Source organism: Phalacrocorax carbo, chromosome 6 (genome assembly GCF_963921805.1).
Source record: "Phalacrocorax carbo chromosome 6, bPhaCar2.1, whole genome shotgun sequence".
NCBI classification, from domain to species: domain Eukaryota; kingdom Metazoa; phylum Chordata; class Aves; order Suliformes; family Phalacrocoracidae; genus Phalacrocorax; species Phalacrocorax carbo.
Window position 1 is genome coordinate 1,063,477 of NC_087518.1, and position 27,783 is coordinate 1,091,259.

The window sequence follows — 27,783 nt, forward strand, 5'->3', positions numbered from 1 at the left end:
CCGCCGTGTCCCGCAGCAGTAGTCTGGCAGCGCTGGAGGCCTCCTGCGGACGTTTGGTCAGCTAGTTGGGGAAAAAAACACTCACCTCACGTCTTCTTCCTGAGTTGGAACTGGGTATTTGTAGGGATTCCATCCCCCCTTTTCACACCGCCTGTCTGTCTCCAGAGCCTGATGCCCCTGGAGCGGCGTGGGGTCCTCTGGAGCTGTGGTGTGCTGGGAGTGTTCGGAGTGAGGGGGCGGGGGTCTGTGCGCTGCTGCTGGTGCTGCCGGCGCCCGACCTGCGCGGGGCCTTGAGGGCAACGCGCTCCTGCTGCCGACCACAGCTGAGGACGTGCTTCTGGTAGGGCAGGGCTGTCACGGTCCTGCCCGCAGCGCGTGCAGACCGCTCTTGCGCATGCACCGTGGAGAAAGGGTTGAGATGCATATGCGGGGAGTGGAAGCCATACAGTTTTACTCTTCCCTCCAAAATGTATTTTCCTTTCAGAAATGCATGTTGTGAGCATAACAGAGTCCCAACTCTTCTTTTTGTCTTCCAGAGTAAGGAGATTGGCATACAGATGCACGAGGAACTCCAGAAAGTCACCAACGAGCTTTACACGGTGAGTAATGAGCTGAGCCTAGCCGCGTGTAGCCTGTGCAGCAAGGGGAATGTAGGCAATGTCATTTGTTAGAACAAAATGTCTGTTCAACGTTTCGGTGACTTGAGGACGCTCACTTGCCCTCCTGCGTCCTGCGGCGCAGCCGCCCGTTCCTCTTGCATTTGTTAGAAACCCTTCACTCTTCACTGGTTTTGACGGCCGCAGAGGAGGGTTTCCCAGCGGTCCTACCGTGGAGGGCTTCTGCAGCCGCATCAGGCAGCGGATCATGCCGTCTAACTGTTCCACTGAAGCATAAATGGAGATGTTTTGGGCATGATCCGGTGCAATCCCTGGTGTCTGTAATGCTCTCACCTGCCGGGCCTTCTACACTGCGTTGCCTTTAGGCCCCTTTCAGTTTTCACTTGGTTGGCCAAACACTAAAAAGCACTAATGGCCCAGAAGTCGTGCTCTGAGTTGGCAGTGCTAATTTGTGGCTGAAACCCGACCTGCTCGTGTGAGCCTGGTGGCCTCGGGACGGTGTCTGAACGTGGCCTTCTGCTGAGGAGTGCATAAAACTTGTAGCTCGTGTGTGCTCAGCTTCATCGCCCTGCTCCAAGGAGCACTTTGGCTGCGGAGCTGTCTCTGCCTCCGGGTGAAATCGTTTGCTGTTATTCAGGACATCGCTCTTCAAGCAGGTTTTCATAGCAGGGCAATAAAAGTCTTTGTTTCTGTCTCTTGCCCCGTAGCAACTGGGGTTTTTTTTATTTTATTTGTGGTTTAGGATCAACAAAGCAATATAAAGTCTGTCTTGTGTTGGAAAATTGAGATGATATATTTGGTTTCTTTGGTTGTATCTGTTACTGGTACATAAATAATACTTCAGTAAGTTTATTCCTAAACAACCATTTTATTCCATCTTTTTGAAAAATAGGCCTAAACAACAGAGCATGAATGCTATTATTTGAAATTTCTCCCATAAATCTTCTCTTAACAAGTTTGTTTCTGCATTAGTTGTTGAAGGATTCAGTTTTCGTGAGACCTGCAGTGTGGGTGGATAGCCAGGTTGGATTAAAAAGCCTCTGAGAGATATGGGAGTGTGTTGTTGATGGTTGAATGTCACAAGCTGTGTTAGCGGTGGTGACTAATTAAGATTAATTACAACAGCAGCATGACAGATGCAAAACAAGGAAGGACTAACAGGGGCTGGGCTGATCTTAATACCTGTAGGCCAGTGCTCAGAACCCAAACACGGGACAGGAGCGTCTCCTGAGGGACACAATTAGGTCAGCCTGAGGATCAGAAGTGGGCTGAGGTCCAAAGTGCTTGCAGCTGGCCAAGGAAGAGCAATTTTGCTCCCGCTGAGGCTGCGGCAAAGCTTGTCTCCGCTGGAACTGAGATTTTCCCCCCATTCACTGCTTTGCTCCCATGTGCTGAACAGAATGTGTTCGGATGGTGAAACAGACTGGAACGGCTGGACAAGCTTTGTGGTTTCTTTGAACTGACCGTGCTGCTAAGGTAACAAACCGACTGTGTCATCTGGCTGGGAGGGAGCGGGGAAAAGACACTTATTTCAGAAATGGCAGTGAAACATGAAGAAAAAGCAGGCCCTGTTGGGCCAGTGTGGTCATATTAAATCCATCCAGTGCAAACCATCTCCCCTCCAGTCAGTAGCTTTCTGCCCTTGAGCTATCAGGTAAAACAGGCTTAACTGCCTACTTGCAGGTTGATCCAGCATGCTGGTGTTGTTCTGGGACATCTTCAGGACTGACCTGGAGTTGGCGTGTTCATTGCGTGTTGGGTTCCCAAGAGCAGCACTTTCAATAACCGTGGCTGCTGACGGAATCAGATACAGGATAAGGACCCCTGGCTCAAAGGACACCAAACTGCTTCTTGTAAAGTGTCGTTTGTCTGCCACCAACACAAGGAAGTCGTTTATCTTGCCTATGGCCAGGCCTTGTCTCCATAGTATGTCTGTGCCCTAGCTAGGCTGCTTTTTAAGCCTTTCAGAGGGGAATTCTGTGCACTGTGTGGAAACTATAATTTTTTACAGGCTTCTCAGGCATTCACTGTCTCAAACTTAAGCCAAAATAACTACATTGATTTTAATTCAGCTTTGTCGCTGTTCTGATGCAAGTCACCCTGTGGACTCTGTGTGGAAAGAACTAAACCCAAAACCTATACTGGTTTTAATTAAAAAGGAAGTAGATGACTTTCGTTCTGAAGTAAGAGTTGCTTGTGAACAGTTTTGCACAGAAATAATTCAACTGTGAATTAAAGCCAGCTTCATTCTTTCAATTCCTGCTTACGGAGTCCAGCAGACAGACATCAAGGTGGAGTCGCTAAAGGTTGGAAGTTCTTTGTTCCTCTCCTCGCAGGTCCCTTTATGGTATACGTTCCTATCTGAAGAAGTCAGGGCAATATTAGGGTAGGAGAAGCAGCAACCCCAGAGCACTGTTCTGGTGGTGTTTTCTGTGAGCTCCGGCAGTGATGTGCGGTTTGGCGTACAGCACTAACTGTGGGCTGTTTGATGTACAGGCTTTGTTTGCCTTAATGCAGAGACACAGCTGTAGCTGAAGGCAGCACGTTGAAGTCCATAAAGGTACTGTGATGTGAACTGGTGCGATTCTTTGTCACAAGGTATTATGGAAGAGGATTAATAACTGTGAAATGAATTGCATTAATTGGAATAATATCTACAGATACATTACCCAGGTAAAAAATAATAACAGTAGTCATCATTCCCTGTGTAGCAGGACATGAATTGGCTGGAAGAAATTCTCCCTTTCCATCGGAGCGCTGTGATGGGGGAGGCCATACCCCCTTGGGCTAACCCCCATGGTTAGCAGGTGTTTTCTGCATCATGCTGTAGAAATCATTGACTATATGACATGGTGGAAATGCAGTGGTACATTGCGCTATCACACCGTAGAAATCCTCTGGAAAGGGCACGTTTGCTTTCATGCTTCCTTAAAAACCGGGGAGATGGAGGTCAGCATCCGTCAGTCTGATGGCTTTGTCCCCCTCTTGGACCTTACGCCACGGGTGTCCCTTAGGTTGTGCCATAGGCTCCATCCGAAGGGGAGGGGAGGGGGCTGGCGTCTTTGGCAGGCTTTCGCCTACGGCCACGCGCGTCTCTGCTTCACCCTGCGTGCTGGGCTTGCGTTTTGGTCTCCTCGACTTCAGGAGGGCCTGAGCCTGTGCTTAGCATGGGTCACCCTGTTTCTGGTCTGGCTCCTCTGCTGGGTCAGAACCTTAATGATGAGCTGTTTAGAAATACAAAGCCCTTCTAGCTGAAGCCAGCAAACGGTGCCGTTTATGGCTGATATTTTGGCAATGGCCTTTATCCAGAACATGTTAGTAGTATTGGAAAACACAACTTGTGTTGTTAATAACTAATGAACATTGGAACATATTTTTCTCCCTCCACTGCAGCTAATTAACTTATTTGCAGAAAAGATCCCAGGGACGCAGCTGCGGCAGTTTGACACAATAGCGTGAGACAGGGACAGTGTGACTTGATTGCAGGCGCCAAGAAGGCACGAGGGAATTGCGGATCAAAGGGCTGATTGCTGCAGTGCAGGTAGTCCCCCTTCAGAATTAAGGCAGATCTTAAAATGAACAGAAATATCCCTGAATTTCCAAGCGTGAGCTGTGTGGCATGGCAGCTGATGAGGAACACGGTCAGCACAGCGAGCTGTTTAAGGCACCTGTTTCAGCAGCATGGGTGCTGAAGTCCGGGGAAGAGATTTTAATGGATATTAGGTCCTTTGCACTTTGTTGAAGAGACTCTCAGAGGACTTTTGAACCTGGCTCCCATGTTACCTTTTCAGGCTCAAGCAGGGACAAAATGCGGAGGAGGAAGAAGGGCCTTTGTTAGGGAAAGTTTCTCTGGTCATTAGCAAATAAGTCAGTAAGAGCCTGCGCAAAGGTACCGCGTCACGGCGGGGCTCAGACCCGCCTTGCAGCTCTCTGCGCGGCGGGGTCCTGCCTTGGGCTCCGGCTGCCGACGTTCCCCTTGCGGCCGCGGGAGCCGTCGGAGGCGACGGGAGAAGGGGTCGCAGCAGCGTGTCCCCAGGCCCGCGCAGGGCGGCGTAGCCGTGGGTGAACAGAGGCAGCCCATGAATCGTGCTGGAGATTTTCTGGTTAGCTAACTGTCTCCTAACCTTTAGATTTCAGAAAAATCATGCAGTTTGGACCCCTGTTTAATGTTTGAACCTTTCTGTTGCGTCGCGTTAGGGCCTCTCTGGGTGCTGGGGAGACCTCTCGTTACTGCCTGACTGCGCTGATGTGCAGGACTTCTCTTTTTCACTTTCCTCTGAGTGTTTCACAAAAAGATGGAGACAGCGAAGATAAAGGGGCTCAGCGAAGCACCCTAGTCTTTCTCCTTAGGAAAAACCCAGAAATTGTCTGGTTTGTGTGTGTCCTGTGACATTCACTGCAGAAACTGCAGTTTGAAATACGTGTCTTAAATCTGTGTTAGAATATGTAGGATTTTGAAATACGGCAACTCAGAAACAAGGCACAAGCCTTTGCTTACTATTCCATGCAGTTGCCTAAAACTGTAGCTCCCAGCGATAGCACATTTGTGCAGGCTTCGGCGCGGCAGTTGGAGCTCGTTTGCAGCTGACGTTTGCGCTTGGCAAGAGGAGAGATCATATGTTTCAGCCTAACCTCATCCAAGTTAAACACTCCTGGTTCCTGCTGACAGCCGCAGCTGAGGAAAGCTCTGTATTTTCTTCATTAAGGCCTGTGCAAAGTTACTCTGCTTTTGTGGGTTCCTGCGCCTCTTTAGCTCGCGGGCCTCGAGGTGAGCCTGTCCCAGTGCCATTGCCGGCGGTGCCCAGGCGCTGCGTGTGAGGGCGATCTTCAGCGAGAAGTCAGGCATCTCCAGCCTTGTCAAGGCAATGTGAAATAAAGCATCCAAATCCTGAAGGGAGATGATAAAAGGGGACAACGTGACTAAAGGCATAAAGAGAGAAGAGCAGATGTGTTCCTCTTGCCAGCTCCATTAAAATGATCACAATGTGCCCTTTGGGCTTTTGTATCTGAGAGGAAAGGCTGTGGTAGAAGTTTTGCCTGCAGGAGTTTTCCTGGCAGTAGATCAGCATCGTCTATCCAGAGTAACTGATGGCGATTGTGAATTTAAAGGACTAGGTGTTGCCGCAGTCCGCTGACTGTGCTTACCGGGCGGCAGCAAGAGGACAATTAAGCAGTGATAGGAGACAAACTCCATTTCTGCCTGGAAATTACAGTTCCTCCACCTTCAAGTTGGGATCTACTGCCAGGATGGCGGAACACGGCTGGTGTTGATGGGTTGGCTTCGCAAGTTCAAGTGGAAGAACAGAGGGCTTGGGTCAAAAGTGACTTTAGGTTTGTTCTGGCCTCCTCACAGTCTCTTGTCAGGGAGACCCTTACCCAGCTGCGATGGACTGGAGGTTATTTCTCATTTCCCTGTAGATACACAGTGCTCTCTGAACGCCGGTGCGTGCTGGAGGCACGTCTCAGCCTGTCCCTGCAACGGGGATCGAGTGAGGGTAACGGTTCTTACACCAGCTCTGTGCCATTTTGAACCAGGGCTAGTGATGGGGTTAATTTTAGGGGCTTTTCCTTCCCACCTTGTTCCTTGATGCCATACTGGCCTCAAACAGCCCTGGCACAGCTGAGACAGCTCTGCGCTGCCCACGGCTGTCCTCTTCTCACGCAGTCGTGCTTCTCATGGTCGTGGGGCAGGCGACTGACAAAATTGTGTTTCCTCAGGTGATGAAGACCTACCACATGTATCATGCAGAAAGCATCAGTGCTGAGAGCAAGCTGAAGGAGGCGGAGAAGCAGGAGGAAAAGCAGTTCAACAGGTCGGGGGACATCAGCGTGAACCTGCTGCGGCACGAGGACAGGCCCCAGCGGCGGAGCTCTGTCAAGAAGATTGAGAAGATGAAGGAGAAGGTGGGTGAGAGGCAAGGACGGGGGAGCCAGGCTGGGGCCGGGGCTCCCTGCGGGCAGAAGGGTTTGGCTCTGGCTGTCTCCATTTCTGTGCAGCCGTTCCTGCATCCCTGCGAAGGGGTTAGGGAGGATGTCGACTCTGTGTTTTGCTGAAGGGCAGTCCGAGGAGGACGTAACGCGTCTCTTTTCTCCACAGCCCGGAAGCAGTAGTGCCCGAACCAGCTGGTAGCGAGCCCAAAGGCAGGCTGGTACTGCTCAGCAAGAAATGGGGATGGGGGACATCGGGTGGTGTCGGCTTGGAGGAGGTGGTGGACCCACACGGGAGCCACGTGGTACCCGTGACATCTTCCAGGCTGGCTCTCCTCTCCGAGGAGAGCGGTGCACCGGCGTGCCTGGCTTGGCACGGTGACGCTTCCTGATCCAGACACGGGATGCTGCTACGGGGGCTGCCGTTTGCTCGTGTCTTACTTTTAAAAACAGCGTTTTTAACAACAAACAATAGCTGTCCCAGGGTTCCTTCAGTCAGAGGCTTGGGGGAGCAAAAAAAGGATTGGGTGTATAAAATAGCCGTGTTTCTTCCTCCGCAGACTGTCTGGGAGTTAAAGAGCAGCATTCAGTTGGCTTTGCTAGTCAAAACACTTAACTCCATTCCAGCTTCAGCAAATCCCCCCAGATCTCAGGATCTCCAAAACCGTTTAAATTTTCAGCTAATTTCTGAGAATAAGCAATAGCTTCCCTAGCCAGGAAGCTTTTGCATTCATGTTGACCCAGCACTGCAACACTGTCTAGTGGCAAGCCTCTTTGAAGGGTTAATCTTTTGTGCTAAACCTTGAGACCAGTGATCTGCCTGAGCAAATGCCCCAGATCTGAGCACATCTGCTTTCCTACAGAGTTTTGAATTCTGGGTCCTGTTCTAAATTTTGTAGCTTGGGCCTCTGGGCCAGATTCCACTTTGATACAGCTGCATAAATCTGGAGCAAGTCCAAATGTATGTCAGCGTATCTGGGAGGAAAATTTGGCCCTCTAATTTTGATTGATGCCAAAAACCTCCATGAGTGCGCAGATGAAGGAAGAGCAGCTGTGCGGGATGCACTAGGTACATCTGAGCAGAACGTGCTCATTGTGCGCTGGCTGGCGGTACCAGGGATGTTCAGATGTGATCTCCTCCATCCTGGCAAGGGTGCCTGTTTTCATACCCATTACCAAGTTTTATTAATTAACACGTCACACCCAGGCTGCAGGGTGCTGTGGGGCCCTGCAGCAAGAGAAGCTGTGAAAGTAGCGTCCGATTTGTGCTCTGACGCTCCGTTTTGCCTTTTCAGAGACAAGCCAAATATTCTGAAAACAAGCTGAAGTGTACTAAAGCCAGGAACGACTACCTGCTGAACCTGGCAGCCACCAACGCAGCTGTCAGTAAATACTACATCCACGACGTCTCTGACCTCATTGATGTAAGTGCTTCCTCCCCCTGCGTGCATCCAGCCCGCTTTCTACCGATGAGTGCTCAGCTAAATCTTAGGCATGGTTTGGTCCTTAAATGCACTCTCATGTGGTGGCAATGAAGGGGTATTTGCTGGGGCTTTAAAATATGCTTAACTGGGGCCTGAAAATGTGCTTTAAATTTGGGGGTTTTGGGGTTTTTTTTGTTTGGTTGGTTGGTTTTTCCCTCCTTCTTGTGGTGTTTTTTAGCTCCCAGCTGCAAACATGCGTTTGACTTCCCTCCCCATTGATGTAGGCATATGTGAGCAGAGCTAAAGCTGCCATTATATGGGCGTCATGCAATCACCGAACGGTTTGGGTTGGAAAGGACCTTTAAAGGTCATCTAGTTCCAACCCCTGCCACGGACAGGGGCACCTTCCACTAGACCAGGTTGCTCAAAGCCCCGTCCAACCTGGCCTTGGACTCAGCTGGGGATGGGGCACCCACAGCTTCTCTGGGCAACACCCAGAACAGGCCTCCTCTGAACTTTATGGTGGCCCCATGATTACACAACAAAGTAGTTGGTTCACATTTATGCTACATATAAACTTCTTTCATTAGTGTCTGGGAAAAAAGATGGCGTTTTTCATAACTGCAGGGTATGAACCAGCCTGAACCAAACACTTCCCCGAGCGCGTAGCAGGGGAGTCTGGGTTGAACTGCATGGTTCAGGAACATCTAATATGCAGTTACAAACTAGAAATTGCTCGAATATTTCTGCACCTTTCACGCTGTATCACAAGGTTGCTAAGGGCCGGTGGTCGATGCATGTTGGCTCTGCCTTCAGGACCATGCAGACGTGGTGCTTTCCTTCACATGAAAGCGACGGCTTGGTCTGCTGTGGCTCCCACACAGCAGGATGTCCTCCAGCTGGAGCTTCTCCAAGTCTGGAGCCTTTGGAGGAGAATTTGCCTTGGGGCAAGCCAGGTGAGCTCCTGGCCCATTGATTAGTCTGCATTCGAAACAGATAAACGCTTAGAAAGATCAGATACATCCTCATTTTTGTTGTTGAAACAGGAGATCTTTCTTTCTACGCGCACCTGCAGTTTCTCTCAGTACAGCAGGCACTTAGCTCTCCTCAGCTTTGGTGGCAGTTAAGCACATGTGGAAGTGCTTTCCTAGCTAGGGAAGGCGCCTGCTGAGTTGTATCTGAAGTGCTCTTTGCACGCAAGAGCCTCAGGGCAGGAACTGCTGGAAGCAGGTTTCATTGTGACGGTAGGAATTGAACACGTGTGTGTGTCAGCGACGCCCACAAACTGCTTTTAAATGATTCAAGAGAAGGGATTTCCATTTCTTCCTTTGACAGGCATCTTCACAGTGCTATGGATGGCACTATGCAGAGTTTATTCCTTCTAGAGTTGGTTCAATGAGCACATAAATAACTGATCTATAAGTACTGAGTTAGTCTTCTGGCTTCATCATTACCCAAATATATAATTTAAAAATGTGCTGGAGTGTGTTTATCTCTTTTACTAACCACTAACATACATTTATTCTTCTAAGCATTAATTAAAGTAAGTTTGATGCAAAACCTCTGATCTCAAGATTTTGAGATAAGATATTCTTAGTATGTCCTTTTTGCTGTCATTACTATTTAAGATGTATTAAGCAATATAAAAAAAAACTATTAACTTGCTCATGGAGACATTTGAACAGCAAGGTATGACAGCACCTTGATTTATCTGTGGGGTTTCTGCTTTTTGTTGTGTATATTCTCTCTCTCTCATTTACTTATTTTTTAAATAAGAATAACCTATTTCGGTAGAGTTTTGGGGACTTTGATTTCCCAGAACGTTGCTGACTTCCATTTTAGTTCTGGCTGTTCATATTATTTCTCCTAACTTTATTTCCTTGCTGACACTTTCCCTGGAGTCAGCAGATGGCTCTTCTTCCGCACTCCAGGAATCCCTTCAGGGGACTTTAACTAAAGCATCCTCAACTCTGGGCAGCTAAATTCCCCTAATTATTTATTCTGTTCACCGAAGAAAACAAAATATCGGATGTGTGAGCAGCACATGGGTGTCCCAATTTTAAATGCCCAAAGAAAGGGCAATTCATTTGAACAGACTTTTGTACAAATTCAGTGTATTTTGCAAGAGCGTGGCAAGAAGGGTTTCAGCACGCTTCAGAAGGGGGGGTCCCATTCACTGTGTCCCACCGCTACTGAAAGCGGTTGGAAGAAGAGGCAGCCAGTGGATCCAACAGCGTTGGGCTTTCTGTAGGTGTGTGATCCATGTTAAAGGAAAATGAATAAAGGAGGTATTTTCAGACGTAGTTCTAAAGTTAGTGTTTCAATCTTGGTACACTTAACCATAGGAGGACAGTGCCTTTCACTCCCAGGAATGGCAGTGCCCTTTGCAGCCACCGGGTCCGTGCCCCGGCAGTAGGCAGGATGCGGGTCCTCTGCGCCTCGGAGCAGCCCTGCCGTTTCATGGGACGCAGCAGAGGGGCTCTGAGCCGGGAAGGTGAATTTTGCCGTTGGTCGAGAGCCGGCAGAGCCCTTGGCTGCAGCCGCGTGAGCGCAGCGGGGCGATGCAGGGCCCCGGGCGTCTGCGCAGGGGGAGCCGTGCCCGACGGGAGGAGCGGGTCGGCAGGAAGAGAGTGCACACGGAGGGGCTTCGTGGTAGGAGCACAGTTTTGGTTTAGCTCAAAACCTGGCTGGCCATGCTTTAATAGGACCCGAGCAGTGTCCATGTATTGCAGTTATGCAAATTCTCCCGGCTCCTCCGCCCTGCATCGCTAAGGGGGATGATTAACGATGTACTGGGCTGTCTTTCGGGGCCATGGGAGGGGTGATGTGGGGCTCTCGCACACCCTTCCTATCGAGCACAAATTGCCATGTGCAGTTTTTTGATTTGTACGCAAATCTGAACTGTCACGACACTGGAGCAGCTAATTTAGCAGAGTTCCCCCCAAATCCCAGATGGCTCAGTGTCATCTATTAGGCGCAGCCTTGACATTTCTTGTGCCCTCAGCATCACTGCAGAATGGTGACTTCTATAACAAAGCCGTTCTGCTAATCTCCCGCTCTGGCGAGAAAGAAGGTCCCAGCTGTGCTGGGAGAGGGCGGCGAGTCCTCCCAGGGCTGCGGCTTTAATGAGAAATGTAAAACTCCATCAGAGGAGCCGTGAAGTGGCACAGAGCGCGTCTATCCCTCCCCCTGTCTCCAGTGGCCTTTTTGTTTTGTCCTTTAGAAAGGAAGAGAAGAATATAGAGACAGATCAAAGTAGGCTTGGACTTAAAGTACACCGTTGTGCCTCTTCCCTTGAAAGAAGCGTGTGTTTATATTAAAACGCCTGGGTTCGTCCCTCATTTCTGTCATTAACTATGTGACCAAGTTTAATCTCTTTGGCCACATATGTGAAGTGGAGATAAAGCAGCTTATCCATCCCTCTGGAGTTCTGTGTGAAATGGCTGCAAAATACTTTGAAGTGGTCACAGGAAAGACGTCGCTAGATTTAGCAGAGTAAAACGTAGCAGTTGGTGCCAACACATGCTGATCCACCAAAACTTACTCGGCCTCCTGGAAATCCTTTTGAAACAGCAGCTTGCTTCTCTGTGCGTTGGTGCTTGCCGTATCTGAGATACACAAGCAAGTAAAGGAAGGGAATTCTGAGGAGTTTAAGGATACACATTACTGCCAAATTGTTCAGTCCCTAGAAAACTTAGCTGATGGCATTCTCATTTTTCATGTGGTCAAGTGATGCTTAGTCAAGTTAGGAAACAAAAACAGCAGTCAAATTGTTATGCCGAAAATCTTGAGTTGCCTTTACTTACCTCATAGTAAAGCTCTTGGTTTTGCAGCAGTATCAAAGGAGTAGAGGCCACAAAATATAACGTGTGTGTAAATGCATAATATATGTTTAAAGAAAGAAAAGAAAAAAATGAGGGGAAAAAAAAAAAGGAACAGAGCAGAGCAAATGAGGAGAACGGTTTGTTTCGAGCTAGTGCTGGGTACTGCGGAGGGCCGGGGGCTGGGCTGCTGTTACCGGGCAGGCGAAGCGAGTGATGGCAGGCTGGCCGGGGTGCCCAGCGCCGACCCGGGGTTCGCCACTCGCTCGGGTGAGGCACGTGCTCCCGCACCGTGCCGCAGCCTGGGCAGCGGCACTGGCCGTGCCGGGCCGTCGGACACCGCGGCGGTACGTCGTGTGCGGGGTTCAGCCTCCTGAACAAGGGGGAGGCTCAGAAGGTGCTGAAGCCACAGACCACTTCATCGGGATCTGGTTTTAGGCACCTCTTGCAGCTGCTGCCGTCGTGGCTGATCGCCTGGGCACGCCTGCGCCTGCAGGGCCAGCGCCGGCAGCAGCTTCGCTTTGTGCAGCGCTTTCCCCGTGTGATTCCACGGGGACGTTCCCCTGGCCTGAGTAGCTCTGCGTGATGCCACTGGCTTTAATGAAGAGATACTGATTTATACAAGGGGATCTCTTCTGGGGGTTTGCTGAGTTGTTTGAAGCAATTTCTCCAGCGTGAAGAGCCTTTCAGTTCCGCAAAGGCACGGAGGTTCTTCCCGCGCTGTCCTGTGAGTGGGCTTTGTGCCAGGCACCCGGCACCTGCCAGCCCTAAGAGCCAGGTGTGTTTTATCACGGAAAATCCATGCAAAGCACCACCGTCACCGCACTGTCACGCGGAGCAGCATCTGATACGCGCAGCCCGATGCTCTCCCGGGGAGGGATGCCTGTACTTCAGCTTACCATGCAGTGCCTGTGCAGCTGGGAGATCTGGCTTCAGGGGATTTCAAATAAAGTCAACAGTGCAGCAATAAAAAGAATAAACAGCTTCCGTTGGGAGCACTTAGGCTGCCTCGAGAGGCTCAGTGCGCTTTCCTGCACGGCGGCTGTGTCGCGGTTTCCCGCAGAGGCGGCGGTTTGGGAATGCCACCCGCAGCGCGCAGCACCCAAACCCGTCAGCCCACCCTGCCGCCGGGGTGGAGGCTCTGGGAAATAGAAAATATGTGTTTGTAGGAGGTGCTGTCACTAACTAACTCTGCAGGGAGCTGAGGAGCTGGAGGTGCCGCGCGGCCACCTGAGTGCAAGTGCTTTGCCGTGGGAGGCTGCAGTGGATGCTGGTGCCCGTCCGTGATGTACGGTGGTGCTCCCGTACACGGGCAGGGGATGCGGGGCTCGCTGGGGCGCCCGAGTTCCTGTAGTGCCCTGAGCTGGGGAAGAACAAAAACCTCAGCTGCTGTGGTTGCAGAGTTAACCCTCACGCTTTAAGGGTGGGTGCGACAAAACGCGCCTGAGCTTGCAGAGAGCCCCAGGCAACACCCTCCTGGCACTGAACTGCCTGGGCAGGGCAGAGGTGCTCAGTGGAAATGGGGATAAACCCAGAACTGTCTGTGTGCCATTAAAAGCTTCATGTGTCTTAATAGAATTAATGAAAGAAAAAGGATTGGATTTGTATGCTCTCTTTCAAAACAGAGCTACTGTGGATGAAGAGAGGAGGGGAAAGAGGTGCATTTGCTTGATTTCCTTCCAGAAATTTGACATAATTGTTTTTATAAACCACTCCCCTGGTTTAGTAAACTCATATTACTCTTCTTCTATATGCAGGTTGTTAATAATAGCTACCTGTTTGTAAGCAGGAACCATAAGTCATGATACTCTAATAATAACAGTTTTTACTAAGCTGTTTTTAGAGTACTAAACCAATACACATTTCTTAAATTTTGCCAGTCCTGGCTTTAATAATATGGCTTTTTTTTTTTGCCAAAATTTGTATGTAGTAAAGAATTCATTCCTCACATGGATACAACAGACATTAGAACTGCCTTGCTAAATTAATTAAGCACATGTGCTGATTGTTTTATGGTTTAGAAGTGTCGTGGAGTCTGTAAATTTTTCTGCCTGAGGACCACAAGCAGTCTCTGTCTGATGGACCTTGTTAGCTTGGTACAAAAAAAGCAACAGTACTTTACTTTAGAAGAAGGAATTTCGTCTTGATACTTTCAGCTCCTTTTCCCAGTGGTTTGAAAGAATAGCGTCAAGGTCTTCGTGTCCTTGAAAAGATTAATTTACCAGTGCATTAATCTTAACAAAACACAACTGAAACACCCCTCTCCTGCCCAACAAACAAAAACCCTGACCCCCCAAAACCCAAACCAGCAAACCACCCAACCAACCCATTTAAAAAGCCCTAAGAAGATACACATTGGGGAGGGAGTTGCTACAGAGTCACTAAGGAGCAAGATAAAATGTAGGTTAAAAATCCTCCAGAAAGAAGCCTGCTCCAGAGCCCATAGAGTTAATTAACTATAGCTAGATGTTGAAAAGGACTACGTAATGTTTGGCTCTGTAATATTTATAGTTAAGGAACCTTTGATTAGCAATAATAAAATCTCATGCTTCAGGGCGTGAGTTGATTACCGCAAGGGTCAGGGAGGATCCTGTACTTCCCCTGCTGTATCCACACATCGTTCCCTGTTTGGCTAAAAATAAATCAGTTGTTCAGGAGTTCTTACGCTGTGGTTGCTGCCTCAGGGAAAAGGCTGAGCTCGACGGACCAAGACTGTTGCTTTGGAAGAGATGTACGGTAGCAGCTGAGCACGGCGAGCCAGGCCGGGGCGTGCGTGGGGAACCCTTCACTCGGTTCAGGAAACACTTAAAAAGCACGTGCTTGTCAACGGGTAGGGGAAGGCCGGCCTGGCAGCACCCACCCCATCCGCCTGGCGTTACGGGCGGGCTTCCCGATTCCTGGCCTCCGAGCACAAAACCCGATAGTCCTCCGCTTGGCGCGTTAGGACAGCTGATGCGCTCTGCTCTAACTGCAGGCAGGGTTTTGCGGTGAGTCAGAAATACGGGAACCCGGGGAGGGAACCGCGGTGGTTTGGTGGGGCGTGCGGGTCGCCCCCTCGCCCCCTGCGGCCGCTGTGCCGCGAGAGCTGCAGCCGAGCCCCCCTCGCCGGGGTGGGGCTCCCTGGGGGTGATGCCAGCGTCGGCGTTTCGTTGCCGGGTGGTGCTGGGCTGCAGCACGCCTCTGCGTGCGGAGGGGACCTGCCTTCTGGCTGGCTTCAGGCTCCCTCAGCACCCTCTTCGTTTGGCAGAGGAGCTGGCACGTTAGGTTTGGATAGGCCTCGAGTTGCTAAAGCTTAAACGGTGGGGCTGGTCTGGGGGATGTTGCCTTTATATTTGAAGTAGTGCACTTTAAAACAGTGCACCCACTTTTCAGCGTGGAGGAGTTCAGCGACCCTCGCCCCGCCGAGGCGCTGTGCGGCGAGTGCCTCCATCGCTGCTCGTCCTCGTCTCAGCACTGCTGCGCACCTCAGCGTCCCCGACGGCCGGCTCCCCCGGCGTCAAACCTGGGGAACATTAGGGGTAATAGAGACAGCCCTCACGTTTATTTGATTCCTCCCATCTTTTCTGAGCGATTATTTGTGCCTGCTGATGCATCTCAGCCCTTTCTGCCTTCTCCTGGCACGGGTTAGTTCCCTTTGCTGCCTGGGTCCGTCTTACAGCGTGCAGAGCCTGTTTGTTGCGGTGGAGTGTTGCTTTACAAGCATTTATCGTCCCTTGGCTGGAACACCTTTTGTAATCGGGTTTGTTTCAATGCTGTTTTGCTTTGAGGGAATTGCAGTGGCTGCAGGCTGCAAAGGCGCAACCGTTTTGTTTTCTGCATTTTTAATACATGATAAATAAATGTTCTCCATAAAAACGAACGAGGACAGAAGCAGTTTGTATTCTCTTTGGATGCTCCTCCTAAGATCTGAAGATACTTTCAGGCATGAGTTAGGGCCTCGCATAGTACCCAGCATGGTCACGGCCAAGTGCAAACTTTATCCTGGTAAAACATTATTTCATGTTTTGCAACAGACGGTTTAAATATCTTTTAACTGTTTAACCAGTGAGGAAATGAGACAGATGTGTCAGTAGCTTGGAAAGCATTTCATTCTCTCTGGAGCCCAGTACTGTTGCAGCCTTGGCTATGCAAAATCCCTCAGCGTTTCTGCAGAATTTCGTAATTCATATTAAACCCCATCAGATTCCTCCGGACCCACCAGTCGCCGTCCTCGATGCCGTCACCTCTTGCGAGGGCAGTGTCTGGCTCGTGGCACGCAGAGCAGTTGGCCTGGTGCGTCGGGGGAACGGCTCTTACCTGCCCGAACACGCGAGGAGGGCGCACAGAGCAGCAGAGCCGTGCGGGGACGTCTGTCCGTCCTGCGGGGACGTCTGTCCGTCCTGCGGGGACGGGGCAGGTCTCTGCCCGCTGCTCAGGAGCGACTGAAGGTCACTGCTGGAGGGCGGAGCGCTTCGGGCTCCTGTATTTTCCATCCGCTGCACGTTGCTTTGTTCCTAAAACGTTCCTTGTTTTCCTGCGCTGGTGCAGCCTGGCGCCCCGGTTGGATCGGGGCACGGCCGCCTTACTGCCCCGTCGGCTTAGACCGTCCCAGGCCTGATGTTCGCAAGAGATCACCCTCAGCGTGGCCCAGTCCCAGGGAAGAGCTGGCTCTCCCTTAGCTCAGGAAGGTGTTGGGATGCTTGTGCGGGGTTGGAGACTTGCCGGCTTTCCTCCTGGCTTTGGGTGAAGCTTTTAATATCTCTCTGTTTCCACTCCTGTGTCTAAAATGTGGTTACTGGCACTGGGGTTAATGGCCAGCAGTGATCTTCTGTGGCCCCTGGCCCCTCCTCTGGTGCAGCTCTGCAGTGGGAGACACACACACGCAGATTTGGCCGCTTCCATGGCGTTTTGGCCAAAACCAGCTTGCTTAAGCTCTGGGGCGTCGGTTTATTTCCCAAGTTGAACACTGTAGTATTTCCACCCCTTGCAGGGCTGTTACCAGACTTAATGAATTAATATACGAAGAGCTTTGAGCTCTCCAGATGAAAGGCGCGGCAGAAGGGCTAAGGATTATTATTTGTGGTTCTTATTTATTTTCCATCAAAGGGATGAGGGGGGTGAGAAAATGCCATTTGTTCTGGCGCTGGGAGCAGGAGTTTGAAGTCTTTTTTTCTTTCTTTTTCTTCCCTCCCCCTCCCTTTGTGTGTTCCTCTGAGAATTTTGTGGAAGTCCCTGCTCCGTCTTTTCTTCCCTGGGCACCAGCGTGTGAAGCAGCCGGCACAGTGCTAATCACCAGGGACTTCAAGGGCTGTGGCATGTTGGGGAAGCGCCTGCCCTGGTTTTCGGTAGCAACCGATTTCTGGGCATTGCAAATAACTGCTAGCTTCAGCGCGACTTCAGCGTTCAAAGGAAAGGGAAGATTTCACATGGAATTTTTTCTCAGAAGCAGCTGGGCAATACCCTGAGCCCCGTCTCCTTGGATTCTGTGGCATTCAGCAATTTTCCTTTGTAATAGCTCAGTTTTGGATGCTTTGGGAATTCCCACCCTTGAACAGCGGCAGATATTTTCTCCTGGTGTTATTTTTTGTAGTCATGTAGTAATAATTTCCAAGGGGGCGGCAGAACGGCAGTGATGGGCTGGGAAGTGCTCTGGGAGCTGTGCGCAGTCCTGTTTTCAGGGCACAGAACGGCACTCGGCTGGTCGTGGTGGGAGAGCAAATCCTCCTCCAGCATCAGCCGGGGGGTCTCGGCCCTGACCCCTGCTGCGCCTGCTTGGCAGCCCCCTCAACGGTGGTGAGCCGAGCGAGTGGTGGGGTCAGATCCCCGCTGGCGGTCCGAGCACAAGAGCTCACGTCTCGTCCCCGCAGCTGCCGGGGATGCTGCGCGCTGCTGCTCCCGCGGCCGGCTCCGCGGGGGCTGCGCGCCCCTGCCTGCCGGCTGCTCCGGGTGCGCCGAAACGCGGCTGGGAAGAGCAGGGCACCTGCGCTGCTGCATCCTCTCGACTCGCCCGTTTCTGCCGGCAGCCCTGGAGCAGCCGTGCAGGACTTCATGCTAAAATTGTCCTGCGGGAGAGACTCACTGTACTATAACAAGGTTTCGCCCCAAGTGGTGGAATAAAAATTTGCTCTGATTCCTTGTTTTTTTTGTTGCTTGCTGATTTCTGGAGGCAGCGCTATACCAGCCCTTCACTGCCTGTGTTTTCAACTAATAAGGTTAGAAGCCAAACAGCAGTGGGATAAATGGTGGATTATGACCATTCGATAGTTCCTGCAAAAACCCTCATCATTACAAGCGTAGTTTCACTGCCTTAAAACACTCGCTGGGGACAGGCAGGTTGTGCTCATGTATCCGTGAGGAGGAACTGTCCCGTCGTGGTTTTACTGCTGCTTTTAGCACAGACTAAACCAAATACAGCCTGTGACTTGATCCGAGCTGAGGGATGTCTCTTCAGATCTGCAGAATGCACGAGATGACTTCTTTGGTCGGAGCTGCTTGTGGCACCAGCTGAGTTTTCATATTTGAATCGAGTTTATCAGTACTGATGTTCTGATGTAGAATCACTGCATGCCTCTCTGCATTGGTGTGGATGCTGTAGAGCTGGAGAAGGTGCCTCTGAAATGCCAGCTCCCAACAAGGAGTTCTGCTGGTCTAATTTTGGGTCATTGGGATTGCACTAGCAATCTTTCTTCTCTTTTCTGTAGCTTTTTTTGCTACATTGGTCCTCATGGCAGTGGTTTTGGTGGGGCTGCACTGGGGCCGGAGCCTGCTCACCATATGCTATTCATTCTTTAATCTGTGTGGCCGCAAAGCATCTTAACTTCTGTAATACAAATTGTCCTTTGGTAGTTTTCATGTAAGAAGAGTAATTTTCTGGCAATGGTTAGTTTGGTGCTATGTGTCAGGGGAGATATTTCTCGCGGGGTCCCTCTGTTTCTCCCTTGGAGGTGTCCTGGTGACCCGCAGCCCTCCTGCGCCTGGGCATATCTCTGCAGATCACAGTGCTTGTGTGCAGAGGTACCTGAACAGCTTCAGACCGTGAGCGAACCACAGGTAACTGCCTGTGCTGACCGGGGTGCGCCGCGCCGTGCCCCGCAGCTGTACCCGTGCTGTGCCAGGAGACAGGAGCGGCTGCGCTGGGGACGGATGGTTATGAAACTCCTCACAGAGGATAAAGTCATAATTACCTAACTTTATGTCCTCTGTCAGGAGCTCCAGCCCTCTCTTACATCCCAGAAATAGATGCGCTTCGGTTTTGGACTGCAGCCCTTCTCTTCCACTGCAGTCTCCTGCAGCCCCACAAGTGTGGCTCAGGCCGGTGCGTTGTGCTCCTCCTGCTTCCAGCATCCTCTCTGTCTTGCCTTTCTCTGCAGAACAACATCTGTTGGCATCCAAATTTTGGGTGCTGCTTTGGTGCCCGTCCTTGTCCCCCCGCTCCCAGGGCAGGCTGCTCGCAGCAGAGCCCGCCGGTCGGAGCAGAGCCCTGCGGAGGTTTGCGCTGTGTCAGGGCTCCCGCTGGGGACTGGGAGTTGCTAAGAGCTGCTTTTTGCTCAGCTGTGATGAAGCGTTCATAGCAGTAAATCCCTATGCTGTTGCTATACTTAACATGCCAAACTCAATTATATTGAGAAGAGAGTTTAAAAACAAGCTTTTGTCTAATGTACAGTATTTTGGCAGCAATTAGCTCCGAGTTTTATCATTTTCCCCAAGGTGAACATGAGAAGATCAGTTATGCATGAGAAACGGCTCCATCGTGAGAGAGGAATGCAGCTACCTAGCAAGGATAAAAGGGTTTGCACATACTGCAGGGCATGTTTCTCAGTGCCACCTTGCTTGAATGTCCATCTGTATTTGGTAACTTCGGGAATTGGTTTCTTTGTGTAAAAACTGCTTGCAGGGTAGTTCACAAGGCAAGAAGGAAGTCGCTGAGGGCAAGCAGTGGCACAGGCCATTTCTTTCCCGGGGGCTGCTGCAGGGCCTTGCCACTGGTGGGGCCCCTGTGGTCACGCTGGCCCCGGGGCGGTGCTGAGCAGTAGCCGGGGAAGAACTGTGCTTTTGGATTATTTTTTTGTCTGTTCTGCCTGCCTGTGCCCTTCCCGGTAAAATGGAGGGTGTTAAACCCTGGTGCCACGGTGAGAGTCGGTGCAGGGTCACTGTACCGTCTGGCTGTTTGTTCCCCGGTACCTCTCCTTCGGTCCTCCTTCCTTCTTGCCTTTTCATACAGTATTGCAGTACGCTGTTAAATATACCCCGGTACGACAGGGCTGGTGTTTCTCTGGGACATACAGTGCTTTTTTTGGCATCTAATGTACACGTGACCCTCCAGAACAAGGTTGGGAGTGTTTGTGTGACTGGACCCTTCCTTGGTGTTTCTCAGTGCTGTGATCTGGGATTCCACGCCAGCCTCGCTCGGACGTTCAGGACATACCTGTCTGCCGAGTACAACCTGGAAACCTCCCGCCACGAGGGCCTGGACATCATTGAGAATGCTGTGGACAACCTGGATGCGCGGAGTGACAAGCATACCATCATGGACATGTGCAACCAGGTCTTCTGCCCTCCGCTGAAGTTCGAGTTCCAGCCTCACATGGGGGATGAGGTAGGGTACTCGCCCGAGGGGCTGCAGGGGCGCCTCGCAGCCTGGCCTGGCCTCCTCCTCTTCTTAACCATCACTGTTAAACTATTTCTGACTCCCTATCCCTCTGTGCTGTCTTCACATGCTGCTATTCCTGTTTCCTTTCTTAATGAGACATTTGGCTCATTAGGGCTCCTTCTTTCTGTCTGGCTCTTGCTCCGTATCTCTCCCAATTAGGAAGCCTGTGGCTTGATTCTCAGCTGAACTGCCCAACAGATTTGTAAAGCACAGCTTTGATTTACCTGCTGTAATTGGAAGACTTCAGACTGCAGCTTTCAAATGCTGGGTAGAAAATGCTTTGTGCTGGCCCGGGTCCAGGGCACTGCTGATCAGAAACTGGGGGATGCAGCCTCCGTGGAGGCTCTGAGGAGCTTGTGGGGGCTGGAGAGGATCCTTTAGGTACTTAAATGTGTACGTCTGGTCAGTGCGTGTCCCACTGAACGCTCTCCTGTCTCTCTCTGGCACCGCTCCTGTCTCAGGTGTGTCAGGTCAGCGCCCAGCAGCCTGTGCAGACCGAGTTGCTGATGCGGTACCACCAGCTGCAGTCGCGACTAGCCACACTCAAGATAGAGAACGAAGAGGTAAGAAGTCGCTCTGGGAATCGTGTCTGGCCTCGTAGGCAGCGTTGCTCAGCCTTTGGCCTGTTGTGCAGGGGTTTCTTGGTGTGCTCGCGTGTAGGGTCCTTCCAGCGACAGTGCTGAGAGCTCCCGTGGACTGCAGCTGGCACAAGAGCGAGCCCAGTACTGCTTGTTGGCCAGTTGTTTTGGCTCAACATGTGTCACTTCCCCAGTCTGCTTCAAAACCATGCTGTCTTCTGTTCCTGATAGGTACGAAAAACTCTGGATGCCACAATGCAGACTTTGCAGGACATGCTGACGGTGGAAGATTTTGATGTTTCAGATGCCTTCCAGCATAGTCGCTCCACTGAGTCGGTCAAATCAGCTGCATCGGAGACCTACATGAGCAAAATAAACATCGCCAAGAGGAGAGCCAACCAGCAGGAAACCGAAATGTTCTATTTTACAGTGAGTCTTATCTCCTGTGATACAGGACACAAAGCATTAATTCCTAGGGCTGAGTCCCATTTTAAGTGCTCATTAGTGAAGAACAAGAACCAGTTCCGTCTCTTTCAGTATTTGTCTTGTCTCTGATTTGGGGCTGGAATGCATCTCTCAGTGGCAGGGTCGTGCATAGGGACTGACAATCCAGTGTCTGCCTTGTTCTTTTTGAAGGAACAACTGGAGCACCCAGTTGTGACCGAAAACTTACAGGAGTCAGTAGGTGGGGCTCAGAGCGGGGCAGCAGACTCCAGCCAGCCTCGCAGCGTGTCGCCATTCAGCGCCCGTTCCTGGAGGCCTTTACAATTTTGAACCATGGGCCAAGCCTTCCTTTTCTGGCCTACACAGCTCAAATCTGCGCTTGGCCCATGGGATGGACCAAGCGGTCGTTTGCTGCTGGTGCAGGGTGTTGGAGGAAGCTGCTGCAGCCCGGCTGTGCAGTGCCTCGCTGGTGTCTGTCGGCAGGGCAGTCTCCCCCCTGCAGCCTTGCTCTCGTGCTTCGCTTCCAGGCAGATCCAAGGTTCTCTGTTACAGTACTTGAAATATAAGTAATAAGTAAGTTCAGCAGAAGTAGCCCTCATGTAAGCATGGTCAATAGGTTAAAGTTAATAGCATGTCGTGATATATTACATATGCATAGAAAAGCTTCTGCTTTCTCTTAACAGTATTATAATATATTCCAATTCGGGGGAAACAACCCGCACTTCTCGGTTTGAGTTGTGCTTGGGATTTTTAAAATCTTTTAGCAAGAATTTGATCTTTCCCATATTCTGTCTCCCTCACTCCTCTTCTCTCTAAAAGTACTTGCTCTTGAGCATTACCGCGTGTCAAACAGTCTCACAATGAAAGGAGAAGTTGTGCCGCACAGTTAGCGTGGCCCAGTGCGTAAAGCGTCTGACGGTCCCTGGGCTGGGAAGGCCTCATACACTGGGAGTTCTTGCTCTGCATCACTTGTCTGCACAAAGGCAAAGCGCCTGTCAGAGGAGGGAAAGCCTCTTTGATTTTCGAGACCGTTCCCAGAAGCCTGACAAAAGAAAGCTTGCTTTGAACTCGTTTCTTTGGAGCTCCTTGCGTTCCTAGGCAGGAGGTGCAGCACCAAGGAGACCAGGCTAATAAGATCGTCAGGACTGTGGCTGGAGCAGTGAGAAGTGATTAGACCGAGCTCAGCCCTGCGGCGCATCTGACACCGGCTTTGTTAGAGCCCGTCAGCCTCGCCGAGCCCGCCTCCGGCAGCCCCCCAGGCAAAAGTGTACATCAATTACGGACTATTTTTGCCAAGTGTCTTAACTCACCTTGTTTATTTTATTTGTCATTCCAGAAGTTTAAAGAGTATTTGAATGGCAGTAACCTTATCACGAAGCTCCAGGCTAAACATGACTTGCTGAAGCAGACTCTTGGAGAAGGTGAGTCGCAGGGTTAGGTCCAGGGAGGAACCTCCCATCACATGAGATGGTTTTAAACCGGGCGTCATCTTTCAGTCGTACCTGCTGTCTGTGTTTTCCTGAGTGACTGATGGCTTCTGTGGTTGGCTGCTACTACTAAGTTTAACCAGTGACATGCAAAATCGTTACTTCCCTGGAATATTACTCTCTTCCCACCTTTCTTTGGGAGTGCACATGGAGGAATTTGGTTGAATCTTATACTGTGTGCCGAAGTGCTGTGTTACCTCTCCAGCAGCAAAGAGGTTCCCACCCACTCCAACCCTCTGCCTTTTTCCTTTCTCCCCCCTCTGAGTGCAGCCCTGAACACACGTATTTCCTTGTCCTTGATGCTGTGCTTCTGTGTTACAGATTTGCCAGCAGCCTTGTTGATATAATAGGCCGCTTGCCCGCCGGCCATAGGTTTTTGACTTGCTCTAAACCAGACTTGCAAAATCATCCTTGTTTTTAAAACTAACTTTTCCATAGCAGGCTTTTATTACTCCAGATAATTTCACAAGTTTGGTTTAGAGCACAAGCACAGAAGCAGACTTCATACACCAGAAGGGGCAGTAGCTTCTGGGGGAGGCAGGAGTGCACGGCTCCAGGCAGGATCCGCCGCTGCTGGGGCAGTGATGTGCAACCATGTCCCTGGGAGAGGAGTTTAGCTCTTCTAATGGATTTTTTAAAATTGCATTATTTCCAGCGTGAGGAAGATGGAGATGAGTTAGCATCCTGATTTTCCAACAGGAGAGAATATATTTAAAGTAAAACACACAAATGGTCCATGGTCATGGTTTAACAATACAAAAATTGGACTCCGCATCTCAGAGTTAAAAAAAAGAAAAAGAATAGCTTTTTGTTGGCGATTTTGCCAAACATATTTTCTCTGCCAAATTTATCCAGCCTTTAAAGTCCACCTTCTAGTTAGATCCTGGGTATGTTCTACTCGGAGAACACTGAGCCAAGTCAAGGCACAAAGTGTAGGCACAAGGAAAGCTGTAGGGGAGATACAGGGGGCTCCATTAACATATTTATTTTCCCAGGAGTTTCAGCACTCCCCGCAGCTGCCTTTAACCCCTTATCACCCTGCAGAGCAGGTCAGGGACAGCCCTTCTGCCTCCTCACTGGGGCAGTCTGTTCCACAGCAGCCTGGCACTGGTGAGGCTCGGTGGGTAACGGCATGCTGCCAGGCAGGGCTCCCAGCCGCTGGGTCTCAGTTCAGGCTTTGACACAGCCAAGGGGGATGGAGCATGTGGTTCTCAGAAACTGGACCCATCTCAGCTCTTCCCAGGATCACAGATCTTAGTACAGAAAAGAGCTGTGTTTGTTGGATATAGTGCTAAGACTCCTATGGATTGGTGCAAGAAGTGATGAAGCTGTTGAGGATTAATTTGATGACCATCTTTGTGTCTCACACGAGAGGCATGCGAATGCCGTACTTAGGAGGAAGAGTGTGGGGTCAGGCATTTTAATTCTCTAGAGTTGTGCAAAAGCAGCCACAGAAGATCTTCACACAAAAACTTTCTGAATGTCTCCCAGGCTGTGGGATCATCCTGCTACGTAGGCGTTCAGCAAATATTTAGCTCAGAAATGCCAAATGCTACGTTTCAGCATGAGCCGATTCTCATTAGGAAGAAGTCTGGGTTTGCAAAACACTCATGTGGAATTCTTTTTCAGTGAGGAGTTGGCTGCAAGCTTGCTTTCCGCAGGTGCCAAGGGAGAGCAGGAAGGAGGCGTGTGCAGCCAAATGCTTCCTTTTATGTGTTTTAGAAAAAGGAAGAATAAATCAGCTTTCCTGGCCCTGGGAGAAAGGCACAAACAGCATGTGAAATTAGTTTAGGGTTTTTTTCAGAGAATTGACAAATACTTTAAAAATGAACAGATTTTATCAGCGGTGATATGCTGCCATTTATATGAAATCCAAGCACTAAAGATACACGAAGGGAATGAGAATATTGACAGCCAGAATAGAGTCTGCCTGACCGTGGCTGGATGGGCTGTTATCTCACAGGAAAAGCTGGGGAACTGAATACTCCGCTGCACTGAGGTGCTGTTAGTGGTCCTCCACGAGGCAGTTGGATAATCTCAGCGGCCTCCCTGGGGGCTTCAGCCCTTATCAGCCTGCCCTTTCCTGCTTGGCTTTGGCCAAGCCCCAGCTAGAGTAAGTGAGCACTTATTGCAGAGGACCTGCAGCGCATCTGGGTATTTACCAGATGGGCTTCATATTGCAAATCAACCTTTAATATCGTGGGAATTGAAGATGCTTTCCCTCTCTTGTGGCTGAGTCTTGGATTTCTAATGTGTCTTTTAGTGGTGGGGGCTTGTATGGCAAAAAGCTTGGCATCTCCCCAACCTGCAGGGCCCTCGGGCACGTTCGGCGGCTTTTTGCCAGAAGCCATTAGCTCCAGGCCTGCAGAACCAGAAGCGAGTGTGTGAGTGCCTGTGCAAGTGTGTTTTAACAGTCGTTTGGTGGTGCCTAACGTGGAGAGATGATGGAAACTTGTGTTTCTTCATAGGTGAAAGAGCCGAATGCGGAACAACCAGGTGAGCAGTTCCTTCCACTTCACCTGCTTTTGGGAAGGGCTCGCTCTGGCAGGAGGAGGGTGGCGGTGGGAAGGAGGGCGGTTTGCTTTGCTACTGATACAGCTTGGCGGGGTTCATGTTTAACCATCTTCCAGCTGCCCTGCGCTGGCAGGCCAGAGGGCCGGCAGTCTCAGGCTCCCCACGTCGCTGCCCTGCTTCTCAGCTGCATCGCCTGAAGTGGATTGATCAGGGTGATGACAAACAGGCCCTTGTTTTTGCTGCAGTGTAATTTCTAGCTGCCTGGCTCTGAAGTGCCTGGAAGTGCTGTGTCAGCGTGGTACGGTGCCTTGTAGCATAGCTGAGGTTGGGATGTGTTCAGACGGTGCAACACAAGGGTGTGCACCCGCTCCCTACCATCCCTGTTCCTTTGAGGGCTTTGATATGTCCCCCAAAGCCTCTCGCAGCTCTGGCTTCTTCCCCTAGGAGTGCAGAGCATGCCTGTATTCAGACTTTCATCCCTCTGCAGGAGGAGATAGTGCTAGGGGTGAATGTAACAGGGAGGAGGCTTTGATCTGTGTCCAGTCCATAAAGCATCTCCACAGAGCTGTGGTGGCTTGCTATGAGTGTGCTGGTTTTCTAACAGTAAGGTGTGGGCCAGCAAAGCCTCCAAACATCTCCCCAGAACATGTACAATCTCCCTCTGTGTTATCCTTTTACAGCCCTGTTTGTGTTTAACAAAATTTGTAATACTGGCAAAAAACCCCCAGCCCATTCCGTGTGAGAAGTGCCGAAGCAGATGGTGAAGCCTGGGCTGCCTTTCCAGGCAGGAAGGAGGCTGCCGAGGCAGAGGGCGGCAGGGCGGCAGGGCGCCTTGCTCTCTCGCCTCCTGGCTGGAGGGGGACGGTGCTGCCGGTGCCAGGCTGAGAGGCGTCAGGGCTGGGCGCCCGCGGGGGCTGCAGTGCAAGGCGGCGAGGTGCCATCAGCAGGAAGAGGGCCCTTCCCTGCCTCACACAGGCCGGAGAGCGGGGACCGCACGGTGTATCACCGCACTGATGCGCTCCGAGGAGCTGCACCGGACCGTGCTCCCACGTGCCCTTCGGGTCAGCCGATCCCCCGCTGCCATCACTGCCTCTCCCTGTGGTCCCAGAAGAGCTGCCCCACAGCCCCCTGACACCGTCGGTGCTGCCAGCGTGCTTGCAGGCACTCGGTGGGGAGCTCTGGTCCTTTGGGTGTGCCAGGCAGGGCTGTCTGCTGAGCTGGTCGAGGACAGCACACCCAAACGACTGGATAAAATCATAGGGAGAATTTGCTCCTGAGTACTTTGTTTATCAGGAGTGGGTGCCCGTGGGGTGGTGGTGTAGCAGGCCAGAACAATCAGAGGAATAAATAACAGCCTCCTGCATGAGGGATGATGGCACAACTCCCTGCTGCTTCTGTTTGCTTTTGTTTCAGCAGTTGCTTTTACTTCACAAAGGAAAACAAACGAGACAATCTCCTCCTTGTGCGAGGCAGCACTGTAAGGGTAGGCAGAACAACCTTCCCACCAGATACAGCCGGAGGCCGGGCTGCCCTGGCCGCCTTGCGCCCGGGCATCCCCCGGGAGGGGAGATTACACAGCAGCAAACAGCACTGGGTCTCCAGCCCGCAGCACAGGGCTGCTCAGCTGAGAGTCAGGCGAGCACTGGAATGGACAGCAGTCACTTCTGCTCCTCGGTTGCCAGCTGAAGGAGTGGTTAGAAGCTATAGCAGCATAGTCAAATTGCTCAGTTAAAGGCATGTGGTTAGGGAACCAGCGGATCACAACCGTCACCTTTGCATCGCAGCTCTGTGTAAATCGTACGTGTCCATTCGGCTCTGCTTGGTGAGAACTTCTGCATGCAGGCTCCTAGCACGCATTTTTGTTTGCAGTCGTGATCTCTCCTCTACAGACAACAAAACAGCCTGGGGGTAGAGGACAGATCAGAAATCAGTTAGAGATTGCGATTTTTTTCTCCCTTTTCTAGACCTAGGCACTTGGGTATTGATGTCCTTCATTATCAGAAGAAGAAATCAGAACGTGAATAGTGTTAATGAAAGCAGCCCTCCAAAATCCTGATCGCTGCACTAAAATAAGTTTCCGTGGCCTTGTTTCCAGAAGCAATAGGTGTCTGCTGCCCTCAGGTCAGCAGGGTCTCCAAGGCCTGTTCCCCGTGACTGACGAGGACCCTCCGTCACTAGCTCGTAGGGGCAGGGTCACGCGCTCCCTAATGCGCATGCCTACCTGTTCTGTTCTTACGGAGCTGCTGGTGGGTTTGCTCGTGTGCGTTGACTGGGCTCCCCCTTTTGTTTGGTGGTTTGACTCTTGGGAATGCCTGCCAGAAGGATGAAAAACCATTCACAT

General features: G+C 51.0%; 1 protein-coding gene across 3 annotated transcripts in view; it reads left to right on the forward strand.

The window, feature by feature from the left end:
* The window catches only part of SRGAP3 (SLIT-ROBO Rho GTPase activating protein 3), a 129,829-nt gene that overhangs the window by 80,217 nt on the left and 21,829 nt on the right, over positions 1-27,783 (forward strand). For all 3 annotated transcript variants that reach the window (XM_064453403.1, XM_064453402.1, XM_064453404.1), the window contains exons 4-11: positions 537-599; positions 6,336-6,521; positions 7,841-7,969; positions 20,144-20,365; positions 20,881-20,982; positions 21,229-21,426; positions 22,778-22,862; positions 25,397-25,424. In XM_064453403.1, the coding sequence (XP_064309473.1) occupies positions 537-599; positions 6,336-6,521; positions 7,841-7,969; positions 20,144-20,365; positions 20,881-20,982; positions 21,229-21,426; positions 22,778-22,862; positions 25,397-25,424 (1,013 nt within the window). The remainder of the gene's footprint in view (positions 1-536; positions 600-6,335; positions 6,522-7,840; positions 7,970-20,143; positions 20,366-20,880; positions 20,983-21,228; positions 21,427-22,777; positions 22,863-25,396; positions 25,425-27,783) is intronic.